The sequence below is a fragment of the Canis lupus genome, chromosome 14 (genome assembly GCF_003254725.2).
Source record: "Canis lupus dingo isolate Sandy chromosome 14, ASM325472v2, whole genome shotgun sequence".
In the NCBI taxonomy this organism is placed as follows: domain Eukaryota; kingdom Metazoa; phylum Chordata; class Mammalia; order Carnivora; family Canidae; genus Canis; species Canis lupus.
In genome coordinates, this window is record NC_064256.1 from 56,439,062 (window position 1) to 56,460,874 (window position 21,813).

Genomic DNA, 21,813 nt, shown 5'->3' on the forward strand with positions numbered 1-21,813 from the left:
TCAAAGCGTGTCAAAAACGAGAGCATTTTAATCTTCCACGTGCCCTTTAAATACTTGCTCTAGCACAGTGTAAGAGTCCTACATTGAAACTGGCTTGAGTGGATGGAGAATGTTTCGAAGGCTCCAAGGAAGCAGCAGCTATTCTTAAAACAAGTGGTTCGTTTTCTAAGAGAGCCTCCTATAGCATTCAGAACTTGGAGAGACTCCTTGAGGACGGCTAATAACGACACTTGTAAAACCTATTTGCTTTTCTCTTTTTCTCCTTTATAGTTAACATAGTCCAGAAACTGTTCTGGGTTTTATATGTATTATCTTACTTAACCCTTGGCTATCTAAGAATATTCCCTGCCCAAGGCCATGCGGTCACTAAGTAGCAGAACCCCAGCCCGGCCCCCTGACACTGATGCCCCTTTCTCCTGGCAGAGGCTGCGGCTGCAGTTTTACCTTATTCACTACTTTCCTTCGTAGGAACCTCTGTAGCAGTCCCTGCATGGGCTCGCCGTCCCACCGCAGCTGAACCCAGCGGAAATGCTGCTGCACCGGCAAGTCAGAGCCCTGGAGACAGGCCTTGGCAATGGTTCCCATGAGAAAGCAGTTTTCATGAAAGTAGTAGCATTCAGACGTTCCATTTCCTAAAACAAACCAAAAGCCACGGCCCGACCTCAGCCAGCCATGTGAAGACACAAACACAAAGTAAAAGAAGCCTAAGAAAGAAGAATACGAAGCACAACTCCTCCCCTGGGCAACAGGAGGATTAGGATAATCCCACAGAAGCTGGCTTCAGGGGCACGGTCTTGGCACTATCTTTACCTTTTTGAAAGGTCCAGGGGCTTTCAGTGCTGCGATTTTCCAGAGGTGCCAGGAAGTCTCCCAGTAACTCCGACAACGAAGATTTTTCCAAATTCTCTAAGATGACGATGACTTTCTTGTTAACAGGGGACTGTTTCACTGGGATCAGACAAGCTGTGGTCAGAAACAAAATTTAGGGATCACAGTTTTTACGGGGGAAAAAAAAAAAAAGCCTTTATGAGCTGGTTAAAAATCGAAGTCCGAAGATAACGTGTTGGCAAAGTTGTGACATGATCAGAATGCTCTTAACTTGCTGGCAGAGTGTGAGGACTCCGGAAGAGTCTGGCGTTGTTTGATACAGTTGAAAGTACACACATACAGTGATCCAATGCTGGTGGCACGGCAGATCCCAATTAGGACCAACCCCGATTCCCATCAACAGAATAAACAGGAGCATATTCATAGGATGGGCAGGACAGTGACCACACGGAAGACTGTCCCAAACAACAGAGTAAGAAGCAAATCACAGAAGCGTCCAGGATCTCGCCACGTGAAGTTCAAATACGGGCACTACGAAGTATATAGAGATCCACAAGGGAGGAAAGGGATTGAACGGTAGTAAAATGATAGAGAGAAGCAAAATAATGATTCTCACCAAAGATGGACTAATGGTTTACCTCTAGAAGGGTTTGTGAACTGGAACGGGGCACATCGCCACATCCTGGAAGCCAGGAACAAGCCCTCTCTTGGCCTGGCTGGTGCCTAAGTGGTTATTTAAAATTATTCCCTCTGGGGGGTGGGGAGGGGGCGCCTGGGTGGCTCATTGGGTTAAGCGTCTGCCTTCAGCTCAGGTCATCACGGTCCTGGGGTCCTCGATCAAGCCTCCGCCTTGGGCTCCCTGCCCAGTGGGGAGTCTGCTTCTCCCTCTCCCCCCCTTGTGCTCTTCCGTGTGCCCTCTGTCTCAAATACATATGACCTACAAATAAAATTCATTGACCTATAAATATAGGTAGTATGTATTTTACGGATGTATACTTCCTCATACAAAAGGTCAAAAACCCTTAAATGACCTTTATTTTTTTTTTTAAGATTTATTTATTTATTTATGATAGACATAGAGAGAGAGAGAGGCCGAGACACAGGAGGGAGAAGCAGGCTCCATGCACCAGGAGCCCGACGTGGGACTCGATCCTGGGACTCCAGGATCGCACCCTGGGTTGAAGGCAGGTGCTAAACCACTGAGCCACCCAGGAATCCCCTTAAATGATCTTTAAATGACACCTATGTGAAATAATTAATAAAATTGTAGGACCTCAGAGAGATAAGCAGATCCAGCCTTTCATTTTACAGACCTCAGAAAGGTTAAGGTGGTTGGGCTAGGGTTTCACAGCAGTTGTCAGGAAGGACTAGAACTTGATCCTTCCTTCCTTCCTTCCTTCCTTCCTTCCTTCCTTCCTTCCTTCCTTCCTTCCTTCCTTTTTTTTTTTTTAAGATTTATTTATTTACTTGAAAGAGACAGAGTGGGTATGTGCGTGCCCGTGTGAGTGGGTGAGAGACAGGCCTCCGCGCTGGGACCCTGAGATCAGGACCTGGGCTGAAATCAGGACTCAGATACTTAACGGACCGAGCCACCCAGGTGCCCCGGGACTTCTAATCTTGCCTTAGTGGACCTCCTCCTGAAGAAGGCGGCACTAAATTGCATATTGACCCAAAATGAGAGATGGAAAGAAAATGGAAGATTACGGGTATACGTAGGAGACCGTGAAGTCTGTGGACAGAATGTACTTGAAACAGTGCCGAGCACCCACTAAGCACTCACACGTCCGTAATGCAGTTACGACGCTTATACTACGGCCTACACGCCAGTAAATCGATCACAAGTTAAAATCGCTCCTGATTTTTAAGGTTCCAAGATCCCTCAGTCCCAGCCAGATCAACCTTGAGAAAAAGAGATCAATTTAGAATACGCGAGAGTCATTTTGCCAAGTATTCCGCTTCCCACAGATACTCAGGGTAAGTAACAGACTCCACTCGGGCGCCTGGTTGGCTGCACGCGATGCAGCCGCGCTTTCCGAGGGTCCCTCGCCCGTGTGGGCACCTCCTGCATCCCCTCGGCCTGCAGCACCTGCGGGCGCCGCCCCTTCCACGCAGCCCCGCGGCCCGCGGCGTCCCTTCAGAAACACTCGTGGCGGAAGGAGGGGAGGTCGAGAGTTCCCTGAACGACCCGATGAACCGACCGACCCCTTCTACCTGCTGGGGAGCGGGCAGGGAGCAGGTGCGGCCCCCCAGGCCATGCCCCGGCGCCTGTGACATGCACCTGCCTCCCGGGCGCAGCCTCCTCGCCGGCGGGGAAGGGGAAGGGGAAGGGGAGGGGGAAGGGGAGGGGGAAGGGGAAGGCCTTCTGGGCCCTGCGGGCGGCCGGCGGGACCCACGCCCCAGCTGTGGCCGGAGATTTCTTTTAACCTGTTGCCAGAAAGCCGGCCAGCGCCATTCGCTTACCTTAAGCTACTTCACAGCTCTATTTTGGAAATGAAGCTACTCTTTTTGTCTTTTTTTTTCCTTCCAGTTTCACCGGCTTTATCAGCTTGGCTCCTCTGCTGCACACTGGTGATCGTGATCACACACTTCCTGGGCTAGGCTCGGGGCCACAGCCCAGTGCTGGACACCCTGGTCTTAAAGATTCTGGGGAGTCTGTTCCAGGGCAACATTCGTTGGTTTAAAAATAATTAAGCTATCACATTCACAGCTAAATCCAAACTTGCCTGTGTCTAAAGTGCCCACAAGTCCACCGCCTCCCGCCTTGGGTGGAAAGCAGCCTGCCTGTCTCCCACAGTCCACTTACCCCGAGGCTCTCCGAGGCGGAGGTTCCGAGCCCAGATGAGGAGGGGCAAGCCTTCGAAGAGCTTCGGGACATGCAGGGCCCAAGGGGCTAACTCAGTTATGTGCACTCTAATGACCACACTCCCCTACTGTTATTTCGGTCATTCTACCTCTATTACTTCCCAAAAGGAAAGTCCTCTCAAGAATTCAAAGTGTTACCTTAACATACCAATCTCGTGCTCAAAATCACTTTTTTTTTTTTTTTACTACTTACTGTCACATGTAATTTTTAAAAGTATCCGTCTTGTTGACCGAACTACGTACTTTACACGGAGGCAAAAATTCGACCCAATTCTAATACACATTCACACCCTCTTTAGCAAACAACTGGGCCCATGGGCTGTGACGACCTCTCACAAAAGGCAAGACGAAAAGGAAGATGTTATTTTTCTTAATTTTATTTTTTAGGACGATGTTATTTTAAAATAAGCACAAAATAACCCGTGGTTACGTCAGTGCTAGGTGTTTTATTTTAAATGTGCTTTTCTGTTCCATATTCCTTTCTTTGTGGGAACCATTTTAATCTCTATAGAAGTTTTAGGTTCTTTTTTTTCTTCTTCTTTTTTGAGAGAGTGAGCAATAGAGAGTGAAAGCACAGGGGGAGGAGCAGAACGAGGGGGAGAAAGAATCTTCAGCAGGTTCCATGGCCAGCACGGAGCCCCCGATGCGGGGCTCCAGCTCACAACCTTGAGGTCGTGACCTGAGCCAAATCAAGAGGCAGATGCTTAACCGAATGCACCACCCAGGCCTCCCCTTAAAGCTAATTATTTAAAACACATCTATTACTCTTCCTTTTTATATATTTTGTTCGTGTATTTCTTTTATTCATTCTCATGACTCTCTCCGCTTGCTTTCTTCTGCCGTCACACAGACGAGCAAATATGTGTTCTGTGCATAGTGAAGGTCAAAGTTCAGCATCCTTGCCCAGCCTCATTCAAGTAGTTTCATCTCTTTTTGTAGAGAATGTAGGTTAAAAGCCAGGAATAAATGTATTCCTTACAAATTGGTATATCCTTCACTTATAGTAATAGGATTTGATCAACTTAATTACTTGATAAAAATGCAAGATGATTCCTATTTCCTCAGTATTCTAAAAACTGCAGCAGAAGAGCCTCAGAACACCTTTTGCCTCATCCCGACCTCTGACTCCTCTACTCCCTGCCCTTTCTCATCACTTCTTGGCCAAAAGAACATTCCCTGTTATGTGCTTCCTGCAGAAGTGACCCGACAGCCATCGACGACTCTTCCCTTTGGCTCCCGTGAGATTATCCTGCCCTACCCGGAAGCCGCGTGGCCCCATCTACTCTACTCAACAGGCAGGGCGTTCTCTCCATGAGCTCTCCACCAGTCACCAGTTAATAGCAGCAGGTCCTAGGGAGAACACGATGGGCATGATGGACAGAGTTCGAGGAGATGAGGACAGACAGCTACAAGGGAAGCTCCGGGGCCAGATTACAAGCTTCATGACATCCGCGCAGAGAACTGTACTGTTTGTCCTGCAGCCACCTGTGTGTAACGGCAGGGAAATGACAGGAGCAGCTCTGCATTGCACAAGGAACCCAGTGGGAGCTGCAGACCCTAGTAAGGGAGGGACTGGAGGAGATCAGAATGGTTAGGGATGAGGTCTGCATAGTCCCTTGAGCAAGAAATGACAGGTGGAGGGGGAAGAGCAGGGGAGGTGGAGATGAGAGACAGGGACCAGATTCAGCAGAACTCAGGGCTGACTGGGCACGGAGAACTAGGCACACTGAGGAACGCGCAGCAATGCTCAGGTGCCCTCCTGGGGCTGCTGCATTTAAGGTCTTAGAGATGGGGGGCGCCTGGGGGCTCAGTCCGTTATGCATCTGCGTCTGGCTCAGGTTATGATCCTAGGGTCCTGGGATGGACCTCCTTGCTCAGCGGGGAACCTGATTCCCCCCTCCCCAGACCCCTCCCCCTCGTTCGTGTGCTCTCTCTCTCTAAATAAGTAAATAAGATCTTAAAAAAAGATCTTAGCAGATGAATCTGCATTTGCGTCTTACTTTTATTATTAAAAAGAAAAAAGGTATTTGATAATTATAAATTACTGAGCTGAATAGAGAATAAAATTCTGTTCCCACTCAAGGTGGATATACCACTTCCTACACAAGAGGATAGTTACAATGGGGATTTTCTTTTTTTAGGCTCAGTCTGTCCAAAACCTTCGTTTTTTAAAACTCTGAACCACTCTATCTGTATGCCCTATCGTCACCTTCTCCACCATCAACTTTTGCACTCTCTCATCTTACCTCCTTCTACATTCACTCTAAGAGCTTCTTCTACTTGTGGACACCCGAAGAGGACACATGACGGGCATTCCCTCTGCCTTTGCCTGCGCGATTTCCTCTAACAGGAGATTCACCCACACGTCAACCAATACTTATTAGCTATCAGTGTACAAGGCAAACTAGAAGAATAAGGTACAGCACTAGCCTACAAGGAGCTCACCCTGTGTGCGTGGGCCTCGGCCAAAGCTCAAATACTCCCCGCACCGCCTTGACCTATAGTCAGGTGGACACATAAGCAGTCTACTGATGCCCATTAGAGGGACAAATCGTATCTGGAGGGATGAGAGAAGCCTGCATTTGAGGGGTTCTTAGAGAATTTTAACAGGGGCTTTTTCTGTAGATCCAAAACGGCAGAAACCATGTCTGTTTTGATCAGTACTGGACTAACATTTTGCATGGCAACTGCCATGTTGGTAGGCACAATGCGTGTGGGGTATGCTTGTTTATCATTAGATGACAGCTGCAGCGTGAACAGAGACTGGACAGTAGAAAAACAGAGGACATGTAAAGAAGAAACATCATATTCTATTGGAGTGGAGAAATCTATTTTAAAAGGGTCCGATTCTGAAGACGGCATACAAATAGCCAACGTGTCCGTGAAAAGATACATTACAAAAAAAAAAAAAAGATACATTACATCACTAATGATCAGGGAACTGCAAAGCAAAACCACAACGAGATATCACGTCACACCAGTCAGAATGGATATCATCGGAAAGGCAAGAGATGACACGTTCTGGCAAGAGCGTGGAGCAAAGGGAACCCTTGAGCAGGGATGGTGGGAATGTAAGTCGGTGCATTTCCATGCTATGGGAAAGAGTATGGAGGTTCCTCAAAAAATTCAAAATACCACATTGTCCAGCAATCTCACTTCTGGGTATACAGCCAGAGGAAACAAAATCAGGATCTCAAAGGGTAATCTGCACCCGCACTGTCACGGCATCATTATTCACAAATACTCAAGATATGGAAGGAACCTAAGTGTCAACAGATAAATGGATAAAGAAAATGTGGTCTATACATAGAACGGGATATTTTTTACTCGAGGAGAAAGAGGAAAATCTTGCCATCTTGAACAACGTGGTGGACCTTGAGGGCATTAAGAGTTAAGTCAGACAGAGAAAGAAATACACTGCATGATGTCAGGTCTATGTGGAATCTAAAAAAAGCCAAACCTATGCAAACAGAGCAGGGGCTTGGGGCCAGGGCAAGGGGAAGGGGGAGGTATCAAAAGACACAACATTCCAGTTACATAAGATGAGTAAGTTCTGGGGCGCTCATGTACTGCATGGCGACCACAGTTAGCAGTCTTGTATTACATACTTGAAAGTCACGAAGAAATCAGACCTTCAATGTTCTCACCACAAAAAGAAAATTGTAATTGTGTGAGGTAGGAGAGGTACAAGCTAATGGTATAGTAATTACTCTATTATGGACGTGTATCAAATCAACATGCTGTACACCTTTAGCTCACACGATGGCATGTCTCGATAATATCTCAATTAAAAAAATATAATAAAGGGTCAGATAAGCCAATGAGGTGGATCAGTGTCCTTGAATGGAAGGCCTTGAATGGCCCCAATGAACCGCTTAGTTCAGTGGGCGACAGAAGCGTGTGCAGGGCTGGAATCACAGACAGCTTTTACCTAAGGGTCCGACTGCCCGTGAAGGATGTGTGAGGAGGAGAAGCAGTAGGCCGAGTAGCCATGCACGGGAACGCAGAAGAGATACAGGCAGAGGGGACATAAGGTAAGATGGTACCAACGGGAAGGAAGAAAGAGGCATGCCTGGGACCCGTCTGGCAGGACCTGACCGTGGACCAGGAGGGACAAAGATGGGGGTGTCCATGAATGGGGAGATCTGGGAGTTCTACATGGTCCTCATTTGGCTTTAAAAACTGAAATAAGTGCCAACATCGAAGGAAGAAAATCCGACATCTTCACATAAAAAGGGATTTCTAACTTCTTAAAAGTCACAAGACCACATGACACTGGATCTATGTGCCATCAGCAACCAGCTGCTGCAGCTCAGAGCTGCTGCCCTCCTGCACATGGAGACAAGGCGCCCGCCGCCCACCGCCTTTCCCCTTCGGTGAGGTCGCTTGGCCCCTGTGGACATTCAGGTTGTCGAGTCTGCTGACAAGCCCGAGTTTCAAGTGGGAGAGGCTGAGGAGGAGGAGGAGGAATGCTTCAGACACTCCCCCAGGTTTAGCAGTGCTGTGCTGTCTCCATCCTTTATGACCTCATTCACTGCTAATTTTCTTAGCTCTCTAAGCTCAGAGCAGAGAGAAGAATTCAATCTGTAACTGCTATCTGCTGCGACAGGGTGAGAACAAAATATGTCAGCTTCTTACTTTGAGGTAAAACAATACTGAACATTGGGGAAAAAAATGTAGTGGGCTTTTGTTGGAAGACCAAGGTGTGGGGGGCGGATAGAAATTTCGGCACAGGTGAGTTCCTGCGGAGTAGTGGCTGGCAGTGATGGAGGACAGGCTCAGCAGCAGTCTGAGTCCTGCTTGGCTGTGTCCTTGCAGAGGGTTCTTTGCTCAGGGTACTCTAACCTCCTGGTTCAGATTTTTTCATGTTTATAAATCAGGGTGTTTAGAACGGGGCCTACCAGAGTCAGAGCTTAATAAATGTTAGTGATTATTAGTAACAGCAGCAGGGAAAACAGCCTTCTGCAGCTTTCACTACTTTCTGAACAAAGACTAACTCAAGCACCATCATCCTATGCCGATTCTGGTGGGATTTTCCTGTCCTTAAAATGTGGGCCTAGGTCTCTGGAACCCTCAGTCCCTCCCCAAGCCTGCCTCTTAACTCTATTTCTTGACTTACTAGCTGCTGGCACTTCCTCCTTCCCAACGCTGACCTAGCCACGAGGTTATCTCCCTCGATCAGTGGCTCCAAAGATGAGAAACACCTAAAAGATTTAAATGTGCATTTCAGCTCTTCTATCACTGATCTTGCAACTGCACCCCCTCCCCAGGGGTCCCTGCAGCTTTGAGCTCTTGGAGACTGGAGTCCAGTCCATGTGAGTTTTGTGTCAGAGCTGCTAGTCCTACTGTGCTACGCAGGGTATGCTAATTCCACCTGGGGTGAAACTTGGTGGACTCTGGAGCCTAAGAAAGATAGAAAATGCATGAAAAAGTCATATTAATAAGCGTATTTAATCCTGGTTCTGCCCCCCCTGTAGCTGTGGCGAGATACCGAACCCCTCTGTGCCACTTTCCTCATGTTTGAGACAGAAATGACACCTACGTGCACTGGGCTGCTGTGGAGATTAAACGAGTTAATGAATGCACGCAGTGTGTTTAGCAAAGTGCCAGTCAGCGACATGCCAATGGTTAGCTGGAGAAAGTTTAATTCAGGTGCTTCAATGAGGGGTGCTTTGATGGTAGAAAACCTATGAATAATATCATTTACTAAAAACCTATCTACTTCTTATTATCACTATGCAATTCTGAACAGCGTCATTGATAGAATACTTAGTCCTGCAAGGGTGGGTGGCTCCCAACACCCGCTCCTCCCTTAGTATACCTCTGGTGCCAGTTAAATAGTATGTTCACAACAGATGATGATTTGTACACAAAAGATGGGGAAAAAAAGAAGAGAACGTAGGATGAGCAACAAATGCAATGACAGATACATGAAAATAATTTTTTTTGTGTGTTCATCTGGATTCCCCATTTTCATCCCAACACTGTTGAATAATTGAAAAGTCATCCTAAATCTACCTCCCCCCTCCCCCCCGCCAAGAGAGAAAGTTTATTTCCTTTCAACAGTATCACTGAAGATCATGCCCTTTCAGTTACGACAATTCAGTTTGCTGGAATGGTCTTACCACTACTGATGAACAGGTCTACGAGCTGTTCCTTGGAGAAACCAGCATCCACTTCGGCTCTCACTATTTCACAGGTGAATCCCGCAGCCATTTGTCTGTGCTGTGATAAGAAATCAGTGATTAGTTCTCTACATGCTTTCACATTCTCAGAGAAAAGGAGAGGATACTCAAGCAACGGGTACCTTCATGCAGAGTGCAAGCTGATGTGCTATGTAGTCTTGCAAGCTTCCTTCTGGACCATGGAAAATGACATTATGGTATTGCTCGACCTATTAATAAACCAAGAGGAAATCTTAGGTGAAAATGTGAAGGAGAGGGAAAAAAAAAAAAAAAAAAAGCAGTACCCAAGCAGGAAATTTCCTTTCTGATTGTCCTTTGAAAATATTAAAAATAATAATTTCAGGATTCATTTTGTTCATTGGGCACTTGAGGTCTTTCAATTTAATGTGAAATACTGGCAAATATAGTATTTATATATTTATATAGTATTTTATGCAGTATTTACTTATAGGAAGAGCTGACACTGTATTAAGAAGCATACTCTTTCTTCCCTGTATCTTCCATAGCGAGGTTCAGCACACAGGCTGGGAACATGGTTCTTAAGTGTATTTCGTCCCTTGCAAATGTTTTTATTACCTCTTGTAGATGCTCTGTAGTTTGAATTTTCCCAATGTTTATTTTGCTTTTGAGTGATATTTAAAATAGCAATGAATTTCATTAAGGAAATTCTGGAAAATACAAGGAAAAATAAAAAAGTAGAATACAAACCACGGATAGTGTCAGCACCGAGAAGCAACCACTGTAAATATCTCTATGCTTCCCTTCCCAGCCTCAGCAATTAGACGATAAAAATAAATAAAAGGTATTCAAATCAGCAAGCAAGAAGTCAACATTTCACTCTTCACAGATGACATGATACTCTATATAGAAAACCTGAAAGACTCCACCAAAAAATTGCTAGAACATGAACTTGGCCAAGTCGCAGGATATAAAATCAACATACAAAAATCTTCAGCATTTCTCTATGCCAATAACAAAGCAGCAGAAAGAAAAATCAAGGAATCAATCCCATTTCAATTGCCCCCTAAACCGTGAGATACCTAAGAATAAACCTAACCAGAAAGGCAAAAAATCTGTACTCTGAAAACTAGAAAATACTTTTGAAAGAAATTGAAGATGACCCAAAGAAATGGAAAACATTCCATGCTCATGGATTGGAAGAACAAATATTGTTAAAATGTCTATACTACCCAAAGGAATCTACACACATTCGATGCAATCTTTATCAAAGAACACCAATATTTATCACAGAGCCAGAACAAACAATTCTAAAATCTGTGTGGAACCCGAAAAGACCCTGAATAGCCAAAGTAATTTTGAAAAAGAAAACCAATGCTGGGGGCATCATAATGCCAGATTTCAAGCTCTATTACAGAGCTGTGAACATCAAGCTGTGGTCATGGTACTGGCACAAAAACAGACACACAGATCAATGGAACGGAATAGAGAACCCAGAAATGGTCCCTCAACTACATGGTCGACTAATCTTTGACAAAGCAGGAAAGAATTTCCAATAGAAAATAGACAGTTTCTTTAATAAATGGTGCTGGAAAAACTGCATGGCCACACGCAGAACAATGAAACCAGTCTACCTTCTTAAACCAGACACAAAAATAGATTCAAATGGATGAAAGACCGAAATGTGAGGCAAGAAAGCATCAAAATCCTTGAGAAGAACACAGGCAGCAACCTCTCTGACCCGGCCCATAGCATCTTCTTACTAGACATGTTGCTGGAAGCAAGGGAAACAAAAGCAAAAATGAACTACTGGGACTTCTCTAGGATAATTAACTTCTGCACAGCAAAGGACACAATCAATAAAACTAAAAAGCAACCTACGGAATGGGAGGAGATATTTGCAAATTGCATATGGGACAAAGGGCTAGTATCCAAAATCTATAAACAATCTATCAAACTCATCACCCCCGAAATAAATAATCCAGTTAAGAAATGGGCAGAAGAACAGACCTTTCTCCAAAGAAGACATCCACATGGCTAACAGACGCATGAAAAAATGCCCAACATCACTCATCAGCAGGGAAATACAAATCAAAACCATGATGAGATACCACCTCACACCTATCAGAATGGTTAGAATGAACAACTCAGGAAACAAAAGATGTTGGCGAGGATGTGGAGAAGGGGAGCCCTCGTGCACTGCTGGTGGGAACGCAAACTGGGGCAGCCACTCTGGAAAACGGTACGGAGGTTCCTCAAAGAGTTAAAAACAAAACTACCCTGTGACCCAGCAATTGCACTACTGGGTGTTTGACCAAAGGATACAAGAATACTGATTGGAAGGGGCACATTCACCTCGATGTTTATAGCAGCATTATCTAGAATTGTCAAATTATGGAAAGAGCCCAAATGTCCATCAACGGATGAATAGATAAAGAATATGTGGGAGATTTATATATACACATGCACACACACACGCGTATAAGTACATACATATACTTACTTTCCATAAGTGGGATTTCAAGTGTTAATTATTGTGCAGACCCCAGCACATGGAGAAGGGGAAACTAGGTCCACCCCATACGTACAGCAGCTTACACACACACACACACACACACACACACAATGGAATATTACCCAGCCATTAAAAAGAATGAAATCTTGCCATTTGCAACAACATGGATGGAATTAGAGGGTTCCATTTTGCTTATGCTAAGCAAAATAAGTTGCAAGAAAAGACAAATACCATATGATTTCACTCCTATGTGGAACTGAAGAAACAAAAGAGATGAACGTAGGGGAAGGGAAAGAAAAGATAGAAACAGAGAGGGAGGCAAACCATAAGAGACTCGTAACTATAGGGAACAAACTGGGGGTTGCTGGAGGGGAGGGGGGCAGGGGGGATGGATGAAATGGGCAAGGGGCATTAAGGAGAGTAGTATTAGGATGAGCACTGGGTGTTAAAGGTAAGTGATGAATCACTAAATTCTACTCCTGAAACCAACACTATACTATATGTTAAGTATCTGGAATTTAAATAAAATCTTGGGAGGAAAAAAAAAATCTTGGGAGGAAAAAAGTATATTTTTATGCTTCTTTTAGCTTTTTCCTTTGTATAGCGGATACGTGTATGTGTATGTATATTTGTGTATTTTTAAAGAGGGATATAGGAGTGTGATCTTTTTACAGCTGTTGCATATCAGAGAATTATCTTTGGCTTCTTTCATAAAAGACGTCTTCATGACTGAAATTACTGGATCAACTCTCTATATTGTTCCACTCTGGAATTCAGTATTTCAAAGAAATCTGTGTAGAGAGTGATCACTTTTACACCGTAGAAAAGAAAATCTGCCTGGATGCTTACAGGAATTTTTTTTTAAGCCTTTTTCCCCTCACATGTAGGGAGGCCTTGCCTGAGAACATATAGAGATACAGGATGCCCTGGAACAGAAAGCCAGTGGCCATCTACAGGGGGCAAAGGGTGATGTCTGGAGTGAGATGTGGAGGGGAATCACTGTCTGCCAGGGCTGAGCTCCCACTCCCAGCCTACATGCCTGGGAGCAGCTTTCTTCCTGGAAAGATCTTACACGAAAGATCTGTAGGGTGAAGTAACAACCTAACCAGTAGAGGTGATTCCGCTCATGTGTCCAGACAAGCACACAAGCACAAAAGAGCAATATAGATGTCAAACGTGAACAGACCCTTTTCACATTGCTCTAAGCCTCTTTCCTGTAATGATGGGCCTCTTTGAGGTCCCGGGGAAGGCCACATCCTTGAGGGTGGCTGGGGTAGATTTGGTGAAGAACATGCCACTGGCCCATCATTACAGGAAAGAGGCTTCGAGCAACTCCTGGAACATGGAGGAAAACCAGGCTTGACTGCTGGGTGTCAGACCATGAGCTAATAAGGCAAGTGGTTCTTTGAGGGGACCACAAATGTGGGACTTGGGACCGAATCTTAGGCTCTGAAAGACAACATGCCTGGTAGCCACCAGAGATCTTCCCTGAATACAAGCATTATTCCACTATGCTCAGGCTAGGGCAGCATCAAGGAGAATGATGTACCTGAAAGAAAGAGGACAGTGGCTACAGCTGCCCAAGGAACATCAGTGCCCTGAAGCCACGGGATGAGCCCCACAGTGGCTGGCCTGGGCTGTCTTCTATGGTTTGGGATGAGACAAGCAATGGCAGTAGTGCCAGCAAGGACCAAGACTGGCACAGGGATTACCCTAGACATGAGAAAGGGAATATCCTAGAAGGTTCAGACAAGGTTCTGTTTCCAGGCAGTGAGGGTATGGATGATTCTTAAGGAATTATCATTAAAGAATAATCTGTTCTCATTGGTACCTAAGAGACGGGGAGGCTGAGAGGATGGACACATTGTACTTATATTTTAAAAAGTCACCCAGTTGTCTGGTTGTGACCTCTTTCTCCCAATCTCAAACGTAACATGCTCAATTCTTTCAATCCACAGTCACACACACACACACACACCCTTTTTTTTTGGCTTAGAAAATTTTCTTCTGTTTTTGGTAATTTCTCTTCTAATTCTCTTTATGTTGAAGGAAGACCAATAATGCTGAAGTTCCCTCTCTGTCCTCGGAGAGTGTATCTGTCCCCTCACCACCACCACCACCATCATAACTCTCTGGTCCTCTGCTTCTACTTTGGGGAGAGCTCCTTCCGTGGGTCTTTCCCAGCACTGACGCTCTTTACCGTCGTCTCAAGTACACGTTTCGCGACGTCACTGCATGTTTAGTTCTTAGACTGCCTTACCCCAGCCACCTCCCTGGCAACACTTTTGCTTTCATCTTAGCCTGCTCTCTTCCATGGCTTTCTCGCCTTGCTTCTGCGGTTGATCTGGCATTGTCTAGGGAAAGAATATGATTTTCCAAATTCTTCTCCATTTTATCTCCTGCTTTTATAAGGAGGAGATCTTTTAGAAGATCTTTTATAAGATAACGTGTTTTATAACACATACTGTTTTCCGAATGACGGCTCCATTCTGTTCTGCGGTGTTCCTCCGTGGGTAGGAGGTTGTTACCGGTGTTTACATTGTGAAACCTTTACTGCAGGAAGAACCTGCAGTAAAGCAGGATGGATGGGCCGTCGTAGGCTTCACTCACTTTCCACTAATTTTTAAGCTGGTTCTGGCCTTGGGTCATCAGCTGGACGGTGGGCAGCTGTCTACACCTGCCGGTCACACCCCAGGACAGGGCCCTGGGTGCCGCGGGCCGAACCTGGGCTGTCCACCGTGGGGGACGATGCCCGAGGTAGACTGCAGCCCCGGGAAGCGGGGTGCTCCAGCACCCATCCTGCTCAAGATGCTTAAATAATACACTCCCCAGATGAGCACCCTTGCCAACACCCACCCACCAACTTCCTGCTCAGGTATTTCTAGCTTTAATCTCTGAATGAATGTAGATGGAGGAGAATGTCATCCTGCCCCCCAAAGCACAGACTATGCAGTAAGGACACACATCCGATTTTTCTAACTGGTATCAACCTTGCTTTTCTGAATCATTCGTAAGATGGTAATAGAAAAATAATAAAAGTGTTTTCCTGCCTCATTTCGGGTAGGCCTCAAATAAGTGGGTTTAAATACTCTCTTGCTCCTGAAGGGGACTGGAAAAAAAATGATTTTTTTTTTCCAGATTCTTGCCAAAAGGAGACCGCAGTTCTATTCTCCTCTGCTATTGTGAAGTTTTGTCACTTTTCAAAAGCACTTTAGTAGGAAATTGTGTTGGGTATTGCAAGCCAAGTGCAATTTTAAACCAGAAGTCTTCCACTCTCCAAATTAATCCCAAACTGCCATGACTTATTGGGTAGAAATACTCTCACAAGGAATGGATTGTTTCATACCAGTGAAACAGGATACAGATTTTCAAGATTTACTGAATATGCTACCCCTGAGATTTTCAACCAGGATTGCTATTTAATCTTGTCTCACTTCTGAAAACAAGAGTGCTCTATTCATTACAGCCATCCTGTCAAACTGCCTTCACTGTCTTAAGATTGATTTTGAAATCCCGTAACAGGCAAGAGACCCGATTTCATAGATAAGCTGTCTTCAATTTCAACACCTCATTTGTTCTCAGATTGTAGATTCTTACAAAACACAGACAGGAAACATTCTATTTAAAATTGCATTGAAAAGGCCATTCACTAGCAGTAAGCATTTGGTCCTCACATAGTCTAATACCCTTCCTGTAATAAGGTAAAATCGAAATCAGGAAATAAAGGGAAAAAACAGGCGTACAGACAGACTCCCAGGCCCTGCATACATTCTAATGCATGCATTCCACTAGGTTTTTCCTCATTTCGGATATTATCAATTTTTTGTTGTTGGTATTTTGTTCTAACTCATCAAAGGATGTAGTTGTGCTGGTTACCATTTAAGATCTAAACCACCGCACCAAAATAATCACCAAGAGCCTACGGCTCTACTGAGACTGATACAAACATGCGAAGCTACGCAAAGAAAACACATTTAGCTGCTCTAGCTAAAAATTACATTTCTCCAAACAGCAAGATCTGAGGTATTATAAATACACAGGCTTCATGCTTCCAGCAGAGGGCTCTAAAGATAGATAGGAAGACAGGCAGACAGACGAGATTTTGGGAGGCGGAAGGTAAATATTTTAATTGTTTTGAAGGGAGGCCTGCTGTTTGAGGAAATCAGACTCCACTTCCCGAAGGTGAATTAGAGTCACCACCAAGACTCCTAAGTGCGTGTTTGCAGTGGCGTATTTTTGCTTATTAGTAAAGGGACACTGGCCTTTTTATCACAATCAGTACCAAGCCCTTTTATTCTTGGGTCTCCACAGCTTATTCAGGAAGCTCTTATCACATCTCAATTAGCGCTTTGTGACGCAAATGATTCTGGATTAAATGGAAACAGTGAGCTCAACAACAGCCCATCCATCCCTTGATTGTTTTTCCCCTCCACAGCGTTTCTCTGTGGGATGGAGTGTCCCAGAGGAGGTGCCCTCTCCTCTATGGTCAAGGGGGCACCTGTGATGTGTTTTCTGATGGCGGCACTATTTTAAAGCACTTGTAGAGTCCAAGGGAAACTTTCTACTGTTGAGAGATGGTTTCAGGCCTGGTTGTGAAAAGATGAAGTCAGGAAAGAATAAAAAATAAAAGGTTTTACTGAGCCAATAAAGCTGAGATGGCTTTAGCTTAAAGTGTCATGGCTTTAGAGTCAGGACTTACATTCTTACCTCTTCTGACACTGATTTTAACGAATTTATATATGACTTTAGAGCCACAAACAACATGGTTACTGTTAATGTATTCATATACAATCCTCCCAAACAATACTGGCACATCCAGCATCTGGCCTACAGAAAAGCTGGAGTCCTTCAGGGTAGAGAGGGAGGGTTGTAGCCACATGCTGAGGTCCCTCGTTCTAGAACAGGCATACAAGAATAATGGGAATTCAAGAGAAATTACGATTTACGGAGAGAGACACAACATAGGTTTTTAAAAATTAGCTTCCTGAAACTTTAAGAGCCGAGATCGAACTTGGTTACTAACTACAAATAAAGATAGGCCCTCATTTAGTAACACACAGACATCATAGTTTAGGTATTGTAGTTATTAAAAAAAAAAAATCCAAAAACCCCACAAAAACCCAAACAGCCCTAAGATGTACCTTTGGATCGAACTGCTCCCTTATCACCCAGCCTCTCGCACTCATAAACTCTTCCTGGGGCAGACCTCCTCTGGCCGGATGCTTGCCTTGCTGCTCAGGATCTTCTTCTGCAGTTGTCACAGGGGCCAAAAGATTCCCTGGGGTCGGGGCCACCCTTCCTCACACCAGGAAACTGGCTTCCTCCTTCTGTTAAGACCTTACCCACATTTACTCCTCCATGCCCTGAACTGGCCTGCCACCTGCTAACAGAGCTGATGGAGATTTGTAGCCTTAGATACCTAACCATCATCATTTACAACATGGTCTTTGCGGGAACATCGCAGATTTGTTCTGAGAATCTATCAAGGTAGAAATTCCTAGTTGTGATTCTGGACGGTTGGCATGGCACGTATTGGGGTGGATGGCTAACAGGCCGTGGAATCTCAACAATTACGTCCCAGGGGGTTCAGAGGCCTACATTTTAAGGTACTGCTTGGATTATGATGATCTATTCAAATATTTTTCTAATATAACAATTATTCATAGTTACTGAAGTATTAAGAAAAAGGTTGCAAATAAGCCAATAAACAGTGCAACTGGCTAGGAAAAGTCTGAGTTAATATGCAAAGTTCAACTATTATAAGTTATCAGCGATTCAAAACTCGAGTTAGAGAGGTTTCTTTATTAGGTGTCAGAATGGAGATTTAAGATCTGTATTATTGTAGTTATATAATGAAAGCCTTTTAAAAAAATAATACCATTTAAAAAAAATCTGATTTAAAAACCACACTCCATGTGGTTTTCTGCATAAAGGCTTTAATACGTGCATTTTAGGTAATACAATTACACACACAGTTAAAACTGTTTACTATAATTCCTTCTTAACCGGAAGGTTAATAACCAGGATAAACTATTATTACATGAATGAGGCTGGAAGACAGACGAGGTTCAACTCCTTAGGTTCAACCACTCGTTTGCGGAGAACCTTGGACAAATTACTTTGAATCTTGGCTTACTGACCTGTAAAATGGGAGTAACGGCTATAAATACCTACCCCAATGGAGTGATTAAATGAAACAATCTACGTATCTGACCACAGAACTTGACGTGTCATCCTCAATGAAGCCAGATATTACTAGGTTTGCACGTGATACACATTTTCAACAATTCAAAGAGCTCTCAATGGGCCTACGGTGATTACGGCACTGGGTGGACAGGTCACTCTCCAGCTCAAGCCCTACTGGTGGCGGCTTCTCACACTCGGAATAAAATTCAAAGTCCTTGCCCTGATCCCATGTGATCTAGCTTCTGGTCATGTCTCAGACCTCATTCCCGGGACAGACCCTTCTGTACCTGTGGTTCCAGGTGCTCCAAATACACTTCACAAGGCTACCACCTTCACTTCATTTAGCTTTGTCCACAGGTCACCACAGAAAGGTCTCCACCCAAAAATTCTTTCTGCCACCGCCTCCACTAGATCTTTATCTCCCTACCTGCTTTATTCTTCTTTATACTTGCACACTTTTCCATATACTTGTATACTTGACCGGTCATGTCATTACAGACGCATTTACTCATTTGCTTCTTATTTGTCTCCCCCCCACTAGAATGTAAGCTCCCTGAGGTCAGGGAATGCACCTTACATACAGGTATATCCTCCATTTCCAAAACACTGTCTGCATTTAGAAGGCTCGCGATAAACAGTCATCAAACAACTGAATTCAGCAGGATACAGAAATGTGTCAATGCATCGTCGGGGGGAGGGGGCGGTTATCATCTCATATGGAAGATGAAACATTCACAACCATGATACTTGTATTATTGCCCGAGTCACTTTGAATCTTGAAGTGATTGCTAAAATGCATGATGAATTTTTGCTATCTTCATCCAGGGGTTAATTGTTGAATTTTAAAAAGCCGTTCGTGTACACTCACTGAGAATAGGACTGACGACTAGTTAGTCTCTGGTTTGTTGGTCACTGGTAGTTAACCGTGCCTTATGCATGACGAGGCACACATATAAATGCACTTGGAATATTCGGGGTATAATGTACTACTGGCATTGCATTTAGCAGATGTGCTCACTCAAGCCTAATGTGCAGGTGTAAGCTTCTGGATCACTGTTCCGTGCATTTTATCATCCGAGTAAACGAGAAGCCCTGAGCCAGAACCTTGCCTGGTACAGAGAAGCTGGGACAAGGGGGAGAAGACCAGCTCATTGTACAGGGAGCCTAGGCTCTCATTCCTGAAAACCAACTGGTCAGGCAGCTTCAAGTGTCACTAAGGCCCAGGTGGAAGGCAGCCCCCACCCCCCACTTGTATGCAACCCTCAGGCTTACTCTGAAGAGGAATACATAACAAAGAAAACTAGTGAAAGTCTCCCACTGACAAGACATCATCTCTTCGAAATTGTAAAGCCTCTGCAGGTTCCCCTGCTACTGTAGCTACTCTTACGAAGGTCACCCCCCCAAACTCTGAGTGTAGCAAGAACATCAATAAAATGATTTGAACACGTCTTTTCATGGGGAACAAAGATATCCATTTAGAGTTAATAGAAACAATTTTTGTAAAGGGCCACAGGTAAACCCATTCATTTTTTTTTTTATAAAGAAAATGCTTGCTCCCTTTCCAAGTTAAGGCAGCGAGCAAAATGAATGTTTGCTTTCAAGTGTCATACCTTCAATAGTAGTTTTAGTTGGACAGATCTCACAGAGAGCCCCTTGCATGTCGCAGGGACTGCACAGTCCTAGCTGAATCGCTCACTGGCCTCGCGGCCTTGGGTACATTATGACGTCACCTTGGCCTCGATTTCCTTATCTATAAGATGGATGATGCTATCTACCTCGTAGGGATGTTTTGAGAAATAAATTGAGACACGTAGGAGCATCGGGCACACTGTCTGGCATGTAGAAAGTACTGGACAAATGCAAAGTGTTACATTCACTCACTGTCTAGGATTTGCTAACTTTCTCTCCATAATCATATGCTTCTTCCCTTAACAACAGAACTAGTTTTTGCTGGGTGCGTGGTTGCCCAGCAAAAGATCACATGTCCCAGGCAGGCGTGAACACGTCTCAATTCTGGTCAGTGGGTTGGGGGTAGGAACGGTGTGCAGCTCCCCAGAAAGGAAGGGCCTCCCCTCCAGGCTCTCCTCCCTCCGGGCAGAACCTGGTGACTCTCTTCCACCAAACCCACATAAGCAATTCCCCAGGGTCACAGTGGCCCACTGGGAGAGAAAGTGCTGACACCCTGCAGGGATCACCCTGCCTCACATCCCCTGGCCGGCTCTCTCGCCCATTGGGATTCCTGTTTGAGAAAGACAAACGTCTAGACTGTTGAAGCTCTAACTGTTTGGTTTCTGTTGAAGTGGCCAAATCAATACTTTAACTAATATTAGCCTGTTTAACTTAGTTTTAAAGTATAAAAGTTTAAAGGAAAGCATCTTGAGATTTATAGCCATTCTCCTCCATATTGACAATCAGTTCCTTGATGTCAAGTCTGTGCTGAGAAAGACCATCTCCTCCTGCTCCAATCGTAACACTTCACAGGTCACAGGTGAACACCCGGATGGCTGTGACAGCAATCCAGAATCCAGAACTAAGTGACCAGCCGCCTTCCCGGGAAGGGGCTGCTGGGAAAGGTCACAGGGGGAGTGGGGCTCACACTCAAACACAAAAACGGGCCACCCCAGTGTCTTCCAGCATCAGAGACTCTTGGCAGCCACCACCTACCAGCCTGAGGTAGTTCTGTAGCATCTGAAGAGGGATCATTGACGCGTAAGTCACACTACTGAGGCAGCCTTCTTGAGGACCTATGAGAAAGCAATACACAGAAGGAAATTGGTTCTTCCATATATATGTACTTTTTTTTTTTTTTTTTGAGAGAGAGAGAGAGAGGGAGGAGAGGCAGAGAGAGAGAGAGAGAGAATCTCAAGCAGGTTCCAAGCCCGTGCAGCCCCTGACATGCTGCTCAACATCACCACCCTGAGATCATGACCAGAGTCAAAATCAAGAGCCAGACGTTCAACCAACAGAGCCAGCCTGGCGCCCTGGTTCTTCCTTATTAAATACAAATGATCAAAATACAACAAAACCTGTCATAACAGATACAGCAATGTCTGTTGACTTATATCTGCAGAGCGGACATCTGGCCAAGAGGTACCTTGGTGTCTTCACCGCTTTGCACTGGCTGGTCCACGGCCACTGCTCCTGGCCTCCCCGGGGCTCCCCAGCTGCCCTTCCTTCCCCCCGGAAGCCCATCCACCTCCTGTCTATCATAGCCAGGGCCTCCAGATCCTTGCTCAAGTACTGTAGCTAGTGTCTGCTCCAATCCCTGGAGTCACTGCT

General features: G+C 45.0%; 1 protein-coding gene across 3 annotated transcripts in view; it reads right to left on the reverse strand.

Annotated features, from left to right (window-relative positions):
* CTTNBP2 (cortactin binding protein 2) overlaps positions 1 to 21,813 on the reverse strand; it is a 71,011-nt gene that overhangs the window by 15,782 nt on the left and 33,416 nt on the right. For all 3 annotated transcript variants that reach the window (XM_025464765.3, XM_049093850.1, XM_035698313.2), the window contains 5 exons: positions 21,199 to 21,278; positions 9,998 to 10,084; positions 9,816 to 9,915; positions 811 to 963; positions 445 to 632 (listed from right to left, as the gene is read on the reverse strand). In XM_025464765.3, the coding sequence (XP_025320550.1) occupies positions 445 to 632; positions 811 to 963; positions 9,816 to 9,915; positions 9,998 to 10,084; positions 21,199 to 21,278 (608 nt within the window). The remainder of the gene's footprint in view (positions 1 to 444; positions 633 to 810; positions 964 to 9,815; positions 9,916 to 9,997; positions 10,085 to 21,198; positions 21,279 to 21,813) is intronic.